General features: G+C 39.4%; 1 protein-coding gene across 4 annotated transcripts in view; it reads right to left on the bottom strand.

Annotated features, from left to right (window-relative positions):
- Nucleotides 1-6: 6 nt before the first annotated feature.
- ncaldb (neurocalcin delta b) overlaps nt 7-12,321 on the bottom strand; it is a 14,719-nt gene continuing 2,404 nt past the window's right edge. For 2 of the 4 annotated variants that reach the window (XM_035681195.1, XM_035681196.1), the window contains exons 2-4: nt 3,097-3,530; nt 1,005-1,110; nt 7-234 (exon numbers count right to left, since the gene is read on the bottom strand). In XM_035681195.1, coding sequence (XP_035537088.1) covers nt 140-234; nt 1,005-1,110; nt 3,097-3,474 — 579 coding nt within the window. In that variant the 5' untranslated portion in view covers nt 3,475-3,530 and the 3' untranslated portion in view covers nt 7-139. Of the gene's footprint in view, nt 235-1,004; nt 1,111-3,096; nt 3,531-10,646; nt 10,781-12,321 lie in introns of those variants that run through there. The other 2 variants (XM_035681198.1, XM_035681197.1) reach the window with 2 other exon arrangements.

A 12,321-nucleotide genomic window follows, 5' to 3' on the forward strand; every position in this document is an offset into this window, starting at 1 on the left:
TGTGTGTGTTTGTATGTATGTGTGCGTGTGTGCGCATGTGTCTCTATAGGTCAAGTGATCAATCTCAGGTGGGTCAGCTGGGAGAGATTTCTGAAAATGTGTTAAATTAATCAAAATGAGATGGGAAAAGTCCAGAATTCTACTGCCCAGCGCTGCTGGGATCGCACTGAAGCAGCCGGACAATGGAGGGATCGTTCTTCGCTCCCTCAACAAACTCCTCAAGGGACAGTTTACCTGAGAGAGAGAGAGAGAGAGAGAAAGAGAGCGAGAGAGAGAAAGAGGGACAGATTAGAGCTTATTGCTTAATTGTCTTGTTTATTCATTGCAGCAGATCTAAGATGATCAAAAAGAGAAAAATAAAGAGCAGATATCTTCCCTGAGGTGATGTGACACGTTCTTTTATCAGGTCTTTTAAATAATATTTACAGCAATACTTTTCCTTCTAGTTATTAACGGCTTCAACTTAGACTGCTAGAATGCTTCTACAGATTTTGACCAGTGTCGCCAGATTGGCCATCCGGTTTCCCATGACAAAAATATATTCCCATATTCCCATGAATAGGCCCATATTCTCCTCTATGTGGTATAATTGGGAGTTCAGTAAGCTCGACATGCAGAGAGAGACTGATAACTGATCGACCAAACCAAATTTCACTTCGTTAGAACCACAGTGAAACTGTTTTCCTATTCGAATCATCATTTGGTCATAGCTTTCTGATAAAAACATATAAAAGCTCACATAAGTGAAAAGTTATAATGTTTAAAGTAAAGTTATCCACAGAGACTTGAGGCAGTTTGAGGCTCTGATCGGGCTATTTTGTGTCAGTCAAACCTGGTAGAACTGAGTTTGATTAGGCTGGTTGAGAACTGTACAATAATTCCGTGTCACTGCTTTCATAGACTAGATTTCCAAAGTCATTTTTATTAATTACTTTCATTTAGAGGCTTTAAATAAGCAACCATTTCAACAGAAACAGTGAAACGAGTGTCTGAGGAAGTCTTACCATCTCGATTTGAGTCCATCTGCCTGAAGATCTTGTCTGTGCGTTTCTCAGGCGTGGACTCATCCTCAGGCATCTTCATCACAGAGGAAACCATCTTGTAAATAGCCTGAAGACAGAGAGAACAGATCATTAACATAAATATTAGTATGGAATCTTAATTAATAACAGTTAAATTAAAGCTTTTTGGTCAGTTAACTCACTTAAAGTAACCTCTAACTAGTTGTAGTACATTTTAATAAAGACAACCATAAAGAGTGTACAGTCTGATCAAATTTCTGGCCAGAAGCACAACTGCAGGGTTGTATGAAGCAATGTTGCATCAGCTGGATTGTTGCAAGAAAAAATAACATCTCAGTGAAATATACAGTATATACGCCCTATCAGTTAACTTATCTCTTCTGGGAGGAAGACAGATAAAGGATTACTTTCATTTAGGTTTGGCTCTGGGACCTGATATAACTGCAGAGAAATGAACGGGAAGTCTGATATTAAATAGATGATAAATTGACAAGAGTGAATGTGTTTGCCTCACTGTTCAGGTTTGTTTTGAGATATTTAAAGCAGAAGCTGTTGGTATTTATTAGTATTGTTTCCAATGTTTGGTTTTCAACCTGCCACGCAGTTAGAATTTGTCAGATCATTTGTTGCGTACATCTGACTCAATCACACAAACACACGCAGTGATTGTGATTAGGGGCTGCAGGTGTCAACTGTATTTATTATCAGTTAGTTAGTTGGTGTATTGGTTTGTTTTAATTAGATGAATCTTAATGAACAGCTCCAAGCATCTGAGAAGGTGTACTTAAATATTTGGCATTTGTAATAGATGAATGAATAATTAATCTTAATTCATAGATTCTTGGTAACTTAAGTTACTAAGGAAGTAAGTGAGGTGTTTTGTTAATCTGTTTATTATCAATATATATAATACATATATAATAGTTCCTGCAACGTCTTGCAGCAGTTTAGAGTTTTCCCATTGCTTCCGAACACATTGAGGTGTTTTGGAGAGTCTTTCAAGTGAATCAAAGTAACCAAAGACATCAGGGCACTGATCGTCCTGTCAGACCAGTCAGACCACTGGAAAGAGTTCAGTCCAGTTGTATGTGCCTCGCTGTGCATGTGTACGCTTCTCTCCTGCATGAAATGGCTGTATCCTCACTGCCCTGCATCATAATAAACTATTACTCCCTTACAGTCTCTTTGCAGTTTTATGCTTGACTTCAGTGTTCTTGACTGCGTATCTGCTGAGGATAATTTATCATATAGCATGTTGGTGGTAGTTTGCCGTACGTATAAAATTGGTGTAAAATGTTGTTAATCACTAGATATTATAGACTAAACAATCCATTAATCTGAAAAGGCTAATTATAAAATAATTGATGGATCTGTAATGAAAATAATCAGATGTATCAAGGCTATACATAAATATACCTGCTCACTTTACAGACACCTAAATAAAAACCTCTGACTTGGAGGAAGGGATTACACATTGTTTGGCACTCTGCTCAATTTAGCACCGGGATGTGCGATGTAACAACATGTGTAAGGGACTGCTGGTGCGTGTGTGCGTGAATGTGAGTGTGAGTCTGCTTGATACTATTTGTTGTAAAATAACCCTGGAGCTGCTGAGGAAACGATGGGGGGGACAGCTCTTCCTGGAACCGCTTAGTTGTTGGATACAGTGCTGAGTCAATATGAAGATCAGAAGACGGCCGCTCCCTTCTAGAAATACACCACAGTCAGGTCTTATTTAGAGACGTCTGAGGGCCTGAGAGGGACTGCTGGTTTCTAAAATTACACAGCGTCTGGTTTTCCTGCTGGCAGTCAAATGGTGCAGAACACAGAAGCAGATGGATATATGATGTAGCAGCTGGTGTGGATGGCTGAGCAAAATGTTGCTTCACAGCGCAGGAGTACTTATAGGATCAGGGAACATGTTGTTACCATGATGGCATGCAATGGCCACTGGAAGTCTGAGGGCTATATAAAGCTAGAGAAGCAGAAAGTCTGAACGGTTGAGAGAACAAAGCATGGAGGGAAATGAAGATAAAAGGGACCAAAACAGACCAAACAATAACAGTAAACCCACCGTTACAATCTCCAGCATCTCTGCCTTGCTAATGTATCCATTCCCGTCCAGGTCGTACATACTGAACGCCCACTTCAGCTTCTGGTCCAGTCGGCCACGTGAGGTCACACTCAGGGCGATGATGAACTCCCTGAAGTCTATGGTCCCATCTCCGTTGGCGTCAAACGTGCGGAAGACGTGCTCGGCGAACTTGGAGGCGTCTCCGTAAGGGAAGAAGTTGGCATAGATCTTCTTGAACTCCTCCATGGAGAGAGCGCCGCTGGGGCAGTCCCGCAAGAAGCCCTTGTACCACTCGGTGATCTCGTGCTCGGTGAAGTCCGTGTTCTCCATCAGGTCCTGCATGACGTCGGGACGGAGCTTGCTGTTCTGTTTGCCCATGGTCGCTGCTTCTGTTGAGGCTGTGAGTGATGTGAGGGCAGCGGCGATTTAGACTGCTGAAAGAGAGGAGGAAAGAAAGAGAGAGAGACAGAAAAAAAAAAGGTTGTAAGAAATAATCTGAAATGACCTTGAACCTTTTTGATATAAAAGAGGGAGGGAAGATGGGTAGGAAGGACAGTGATGTAAAAAAGGAAAAAATCATTTTACAGATAAAAATCTGGATTAACTGCTCCGGTAAAAGGCAGCAGTTTCAGGAATTTCCAAAAACAACTTTTGCTTTTCTTAAAAACAAATATTTAACAAGTTTAAACCTGCAATAACTGGCTTTCTGTGTGCTTGGGGCTGTATCTGTAGCTGCTGAAAATGAGGCTGATGAGAGACACCATAGTAAACCAAAACAAACATTTAAGTTGCCGGCCTGAAAGAACCTAAGCAATGAGCCGAGAGACGCTCTGTGGAGCTGCAGTTGGGTGATAACTCTGAGGGTTTGTCATTTGATCCATTGTTAAGGCAAAAAATCTTTTGATTGACTAGAGGAGCTTTAACCTTAAACAGCAAATGCCACCTACTCAATGAGTGCCGCTATCTCTTAGGTCGTCATCTACTAATTAAAGTGCTTATGAGACAAGATGCTTATGAGACAAGATGTTTCAGGATCTGCTTGGTTTACAGACTCTGTGGAGTTTTGGGATGTCAAAGCGCCCCTAACATTAAGCTGTTTGCATCAGTGTTATGACAAAGATCTGTTTTTGAAACTTGATCTACCAGCACCTGGCTCCCATTAACTTTAACCTCTGTAAAGAAATACTGTAAATGATGGGAAATATGCAAAACCACCTACAGTATTCAGTACATGGATTGTATAATACTTTAGTTGATTTAATTTAGTTTGGTGTAAGCTTCGAGACTGTTTTTATCCTAAATGCAAATAAAAAGCAATGACACAATCACAAGATAAACAGAAAAACAGGGAGATAAAATTGCATATGTGGTCTTGTTCACATGCAAATCCAGTCTCCCATGCACCTGCAACAAAGACCACCATGTTTTCATGACACACAACTAGCGAAGATGCACAACTACACCCACACTTACAGTGTAGCACACATACAGTGTTGATAACCTCATGCATGACAATATGTCAGTGCACTGCAGATGCACCTTCTTCAATTTCCTGCAGGAACTATGATGCCTCGACACACATATGTACATCCTCTGTATTAAAAGTCGAGAGAGTTTACTTACTCAGTTCGGGTTTTGAATGAAAAAGACTATAAAGTAAAGTCCAATTTGAAATTCCAGGTGCATAATAAAAACACAGCTGAATGCATATACATGAATGCTAGCCACAGAACTGATCCAACTTGGTGTGTCTGACAAAATAAGAAGTCACACTCCTCCGTAACGAATGAGTCGCTGCAGAAAGTGAAGAGGGAGCCTTAACACTCAACAGAGGATGCACTTCATCATTTAACCCTGCAGCTAATAAGCTTAGCACTCCCCCCCCCATCAGACCAGCTAGCTGCTGCTGAGCTCTCCGGGCTAAAGACAAGAGGGAAGCTATTCTGAGCTTAGTCGTGGATAATGACTGATAAAATCAGCAATGTCAGGTCAGGCCAAAGAAAATTACCGTACAGGTATCTTGTTCCAGAAGGGGAAGTAATGATCTGTCAGCTGTGTGTTTCCAGTCAATGTTTGTGGCTTCTCTTACTTTGGTTAAAGTACTAAAATATGGAAGGGATGGTTCACAAAATGTAAATAAACAAACAAATATGTAAAAAAAAACAGCTGTCTAACTAATATCACTCAAAGAAAATGTCTGTTTATGTTCCTAAGATGATCCATTGATTAATCAAGACTGATAAAAAGGGAATTATGTCTACTTCCCTAGAAAGCTTCAGTAGGAATATGCACTTTCTGCCAATAAAAATGAACTCAGAGTTTATTTAAAGTGCTTCTTACAGTGACAAACTCAACAGCAAACAAACATGCAACAAATACATGTACACAAGCAGAGGGTATTGGAAACAGGACTATTCTACGTGAATTAATTTGGCAATATTTTGGCAGTTTGAATTAAATTGCCTCCATTTTCATTAGTTTTGTTAACTGCTAATGCAAGGACTCTGTCGTTGTCTCCCTTTATTTCATTCTCACATGTTCCATAAACAGCCAGCTATAATCCTTTAATTAACTCAGAGTAAACAGTGAGCTCTAGCAATGTGGCAGCCACCTCTAATGAGTTCCCTGCTGTTACCTATAGTTCAATTCAATACCAGCGTGAATGCTGGAGCAGCAAGAAGGAGATTAACACCTCTTTAGACAGTCATCAATCCTGGAAAATAACACAGCAGCAGCTTCACAGAGGGGGGAGGGGGGCTCATATACAGACTGCAAGTCTGTCTGCTTCTATATTACACAGAAGCAAACAGTTAAGACCCGAGAGGGGCAACAGGGGACTGTTTAAGGGACTGTGTATGAATACAATCTTAAAACTATATAAAGAAATCTAAGTTACAAGCCCTAGTAAATTAACTGGTGAAATATTGAACATACCTTAAACACTTTTGTAGGTGTCTATAAATCAAAATCACTGGTGAATACACACAGGTCTGAACACAAAAAACCTTAAGTTTTAAGTATACCAAAATATTGCCACTAGAATACAACAACCTGACATTTCGCTGAAAGCAACAAGTTTATTAGCTCTCAGTGGAAAATAATGTAATATATAATATATTTTAGAAAGCCTTACAGCCACCAAATTAACTTCCTATATCTGTCATTCAAAGTCTAAATGCCATTTTTGCGCAATCTTCCATTTTGGCTTTTTTTTCGAATTCATCCTTGTCTCTTAAAATTACAACTGAAATCACATTAGTCATCCCTTTTTTGTAGTCAGTAAGGACCACACCAGCATCCGACCTGACTCAAGTGACATTTGGAGGTATGCTGCTGTTTAACGTGCTGCAGCTGAGCATCTAATTAGCTACTTTTCCCTGGTGAATGTTGTTTGGTTGCTCGTTCAACAATTGACTACCAACTATCTGGTTTCCATCGAGGCAGTGTAAGAGGTCATTTCTGTCCACAGATCAGCCGTGTGACTTTACAAAAGAAACTTACTATACCAAACAAGAGACTATATAGATATACTCACCATAAGCCTTGTTCACTTTAACAAATAAATCATATTTGATGTGTATCTATCAACTCTTGTACAGAGCATCTCAGTACAGAGCGCGCACACACAACACACACACACACACACACACACACACACACTGTAATTCAGCTAATCAACCAGTCGATGTCGTCCAGTCTACCTCCATTCATTTAATTCACAAACTCATTCTTCGTCTGATGTGGTGGCCGGGACCACCATGTACTGTGCAATCTGCATTTTAATTGCTTAATGGATTGTGGAGCGTTTTCCATGATTATTGGGGCTGCGTTGTCATGACGACTGACCCGTACAATCACTCTCTTTCTTCTCAAAAAAAAGGCAAAAAAAACATTAGTTCACATAGCGCCTTTCATTCACATTAGCGTTTAATGACACTTTCTGTGCAGACTGACAGCTTGTTTAATTGTTTGCTTTTAGCTGCGGCTCCAATCACACAGGAGCCTTTCAGACAGACTTTTTACATGTTAATGTGGAGGAACAGAGGCGACTAAAATGTTTCCCTGCCCATTACTCTAAATGAGGAAAGGAAGGTTAATTAGTGTTGTTCTCACCAGCTTTACAACAACAACAACACTGGTTATAAGATATATTCAGCCAGAGGTTTGATATATGTTTATGTATAATACAGATTCAAGATCAATGTGAAGATGATGATAGTTTCCCCCTTTTACTAATTAATCAAAAATGCTAACTATTTCCTGATTCCAGCTGCTCACATCTGAGGAATTGTTGCATTTCTTCATAGTAAACTGAATATCTCTGTTTAGTTGAACTCATCAAAATATAATTTTCACCCTTTGCTGACATTTTATGGAAAGAAATTGAGCTGACAGATTGATCAATCATAAAAATAATTTTCAATTGCAACTCTACCGTGTTATAAGAACTGATATTTGTCTCACACTACAAGCCAAGTATTTTTCTTATTTACAAACATCCTGCTGGTTTTACACGACTGGGTGAAGTTTCTGTGCGCAGTTTGCATGTTACTCCCTGTGGGTTTTCGTTTCCTCCCACAGTCCACAGATATGCAGGTGAGCTAAATTTTCACTGTTGACTCTGGAGTTTCATCAGAGCAAATGTTGTCCTGTCCCATATTTTTCTTGGAAACACTTTACTTTAAGCTTCCGCATTCAGCATCTATTAGCAGTAGGGTAAATAAAACATACTCAAGAAATGGTTAATAACACATTGTAATGTAGTTGTAGCACATAAGGTAATTTTAGGTGTTTATTAATGTACAGTATTTGTTAACAAGTGCAAATTCTCCTATTAAGACGTCCATTAATAAACACTACATTATAGTTTGTAATACACCATTTAAGAAACATCTATGTACTCCACACTGATTGTGTGGTTAAAATAAAGTGTCACCTGGCCTCTCTGTCCTGGCTGAAGGTTTCAGTGTATTTTAAAAGCAGAAATGATGGGATGAGAGTTCAGACCTCCACTGAACATCCCTTCAACAAGTCACCCTAAGAACTCTTCTATTTCTGGCTGTCAGAGATCACTGCCGACAATTAACCGTTAAGACTCTTACCTGCTGCTGCTGGCAGACCTTTGATGACGCAGTTACATAACAGAGGCTTTTTCAAGTGGACATGACACATGGTTGAGCCAGGTTTCTACCTCAACCATCTCCTGAGGTCAACACAAGTGACTGAACAACACCGGGCACTGGTTTAACCTTCTGAGCGTGTCTGAGAGGAGAACAGCCTGAGATAGAGTGGGTGACCTCACCTGTGCAGGTATTAGCCAGCAGCCAACACGCTGTCACTTTCAGTTTCTAAAGACACTCAAGTACACACAAGATCAGCCTGTGAGGCTTTGAGACAGATTTAACTTCTAAAACCAACAACAAGCCCCAATGTACCACGTTGTTATTTAACTACAGACAATGTTGTGATGCAACATCATCAGCGGCACCAACTGGAGAATCAAAGCAGAGAGAATATCTTCTTATCCAACAACTGCTGAAAGCAACAAAAACATTCATTTCCATGAAATATAAATGGTATCCTATCAAAGACAAATACAATACAGCGAGGATGTAGAGTTGGATACTTGGTACCAATACAGAAGCAATGTTTTGTCAGTACCTTAGTTAAAAATAAACATTTCAACCCTTTTTTCATTCAACAAAAATATGTAAACCTGAAACATTTATTTATCTATTCATTATTGATTATTCTGTTTTTCTTAATAAACTAAATGGTTTATATCTTGTTTTCCTTGTTAGGTGCCAATACAATACTTCAATCTTTAATGCCTTAGTTTGGTGAATATAAACATGATTTAATCCAAACTGCTCAAGCAGTCTGTGTTTAATAACCTTAGTAAATAAAATAAATAGTATTTGAAATAGAGCAGAAACTATGAGTCAGTAAATGTATTAGTTGACTGACAGTGCCAGTATTTTTTAAATTAAACCAAATTCTGCAGTCCAACAGCTGAACTCAATCTTGCTGCTTGAATCGAAGGCCTTTCACGCAGCATTCATCCTAGAACATCTTGTTGCCCACTTACGTAAGAGGCAGAAGTCTCCATTTATATCCTGCAGGTAAATCTTAACCCAAGAGTCTCACAGATAATCCAAGAACAGAGAGAGCAGGGTAGAAAGCTGGGAGGAGGCCGACAAGAGAGCCAGCGTGAATGAAAGAGAGCCGATTACAGATAGCGAGTTTATGAAAGCTACATTCATAATGCAACACGATCCATCTGTGACCAGGCTGCAGAGCTGATTCTTCCACCTAACGGGCAAGCAATTATTAGACCTGGACGATCTGCAATCTGATATTCACACACAGGTGAAAATGAAATAATTCTGTTGCATCTCAGCTGTGATAAGATATTAAAAACAGCAACCATCTGTGATTAGACACAACAACCTGAGAGGCTGAAGGTGAATGTGGTTTTGAGTTCAGGCTACACCACACACAGGCACGTGTTTTAGAGGATTGCAACATCACAACAACTCTCTTTCTACTCTGCTATTAATGCGAGTAATTTATCTGTAATTGGACCATCAAAAAAGCTCATAGTTGTTTGTTTGATTTACTCGCTACACAACGGGTTAAAACTGGTAATGTGTGCTGCTAGACTTTAACACATTTACCACAGTGCCGTCTATTCAGTTTCATTCACTCTCACTTACTTCATGCAACGTGATTTAAACAGCGCTGTAACGGTATATTTTGTGTAGTTATATTTTAGGTTTTGGGGAGAGATTTTTTTCTATAGCTGCTCTGCCACACAATGTCAGATGGACGGAGCAGCTCATGTTCCCAAAAAGGGAGAGAAACAAAGCAGGCCTGTTAAGTTGCTGCAAACTCGTTTCATATGCTTTCAGTTTCTTTCAAAGCATTTTATTCTGACTGGGATGGACTGACCTTTTGTGCATGAAAATGTACAGTCAAAACCAAACGGCACAGCATTGTAAGCCTTTAACATATACAAATTATTTATCTTATTCTTTTTTATTTGAATTTCTCTTTCTCTTCCTTTATCTTTATATGACTTCTGCTCTTACTGCTGAGCTGACCAGGCACTTCTCATCCAACACATTTTATTATACTATTGGCCCTGTGTTAACCTACATATGATACATAAAACTGAACTGAACTAACTTCTCATTCAAAAAGATCATCATCAGTATCATGAAAAAAAAAAAAGAAAAGTACAGTGCCGGATGACAAAACCTGACGTGGTAGCAAACGTTCTACTAACAGCACATCAAAGACTCAACTCAAGACCATCAAACAAGCTCACTTATATCAGCACATCAGAATCATGTCAGAGCAGTTATTAGTCAAACCAACTGAAACTAGCCTCTACTATCGTGAGCAGCTAGGCACGGGAAAGTTAAAAACAGAATGAATTAAATAATAAAAGAAAACCACTCTCATAAGTCTGCCGTGTATGAACTAAGAGGTGACTGACTCTGATCTAAAAGCGCTGACCTGCTGCTCTCATCTACATCTCCACATACCGTATGGACTCTCAGATCGTCTTTAAAAGGTCTTGTGGCCTACAGCCCGTTGGCGATCACATGACTGATTAGCAGCACATCTCAAAGCAACCATCGAACACTGCAGCGTGGCATAGCATTGGGAGCACCCGTGCTCACGTTACAAGTATCGTGACGAGGGCTGTTCAGTGTAGCGTGCTTCAGTGGCTCCTTGAATATCGGACTGCAACTCTATCTCCTGTGTTATTTAGTGTGTAAGGTCAGAGCTGGTCCATGGTCGGCCCAATATGTACCAGAGCAGCAGAAGGTTTGCTCTGTCGCTGTCAGGTAAACAGGACTTCTGGCAGTCAATTAAAGGAGGTTATAGCGATTTACAGCTAAGTCAACAAGTTTTAGAAAAGAGAATTAAACAGTGAGATAAAAGTATGAGACTGCAACAACCAAAAGTAAATGTCATTTAAAATTACATATAATTACAGTAAAATACACGAAAATGTGAATTCTCTGGTTGTTCATTAACATCAAAACACCAAGACTGTGTGTTTGTATGTAACAGTCCAGTCCACTTTATAACTGATAAAATATCGATTGACACAAAATTAATTAGCAACTGTTTTGATAATCAATTAATCATCTTGGCCATTTATTGCCAAACATTCTCTGGTTTCAGCTGCTCAAACATGAGGATTTACTGCTTTTCTTTGACATACATGATAATAAAGTTCATAGCTTTGGACTGTTGGTCAGACAAAACAAGCAATTTGAAAGACATCACCTTGGACTATGAGAAATTGAGATGACCATTTCTTCACAATTGCACAATTTTTACCTTTCATATACAATTAATCAAACAAAATAATCAGCAGGTTAATGGATGATAAAAAATACTCATTAAGCTATTCAGTTAGTTTTTTCAGCCCAAATCCAGTTAAGCAGTTTCTTTCTACAAGAGTGCAAACCATAGAAGTTTTTCAGATCAACTCTTAAACCAACTAAAATAGAACCCACCACTCCTCTTGTCACAAAGTTCTTTTGTTTATTGAATCACACTTGTATTACTGTCTTATCTGCATTTCAATGCGACATCAGTGGAAACCACAACCTTGTAAATGCCTTCACAACTTTCTGTCACCGCGCGACTCCATATACAACACCTAACCCTAACGCCCAGAAAATCAAAAACTGAACGATGAAGCTTTAAACACATTTGAAAAGAAAAACTTGATGTCTTAAAACCATTTCTCTTCTCCTCTAAATGCTCTGTAAAGATAGTTCCCATGCCACCTGCCTCTGAGAATCTGAGGGCAGCAACTTCATGCAATAATGCAAGCACAACATGAGCTCCCATTGCAAGGAGAGCTTTGTTTTGCGTCAAGGCCCGCTGCAAGAAAACCACAATTAATGAAGTTTGAGACGGAGAGACAGAGAAGCCATTATGAGGGAGCGAATGAGAACAAGATAAAAAAGTGTCACTGACAACAACTGCAAGAAGGCAGGCAGAGCTGCAAAACAGACTCGGGATTGGATAAACACACGCCGCCACTCACACTCGCAGCAAATTGTCACTGATTGCACGACGAGGGTGCTGTTTACTTTGTACTGAATATCTAAATGTGCATCGCTCTGAAACAGCCTGTTGTAAAGACAAAATGCTGCCAGAGATGGAAATGTCAATCTATCCAATGACTAAACAACC

The sequence above is a fragment of the Morone saxatilis genome, unplaced genomic scaffold, assembly GCF_004916995.1.
Source record: "Morone saxatilis isolate NCDOM2014 unplaced genomic scaffold, NCSU_SB_2.0 Contig9, whole genome shotgun sequence".
Lineage (NCBI taxonomy): Eukaryota > Metazoa > Chordata > Actinopteri > Moronidae > Morone > Morone saxatilis.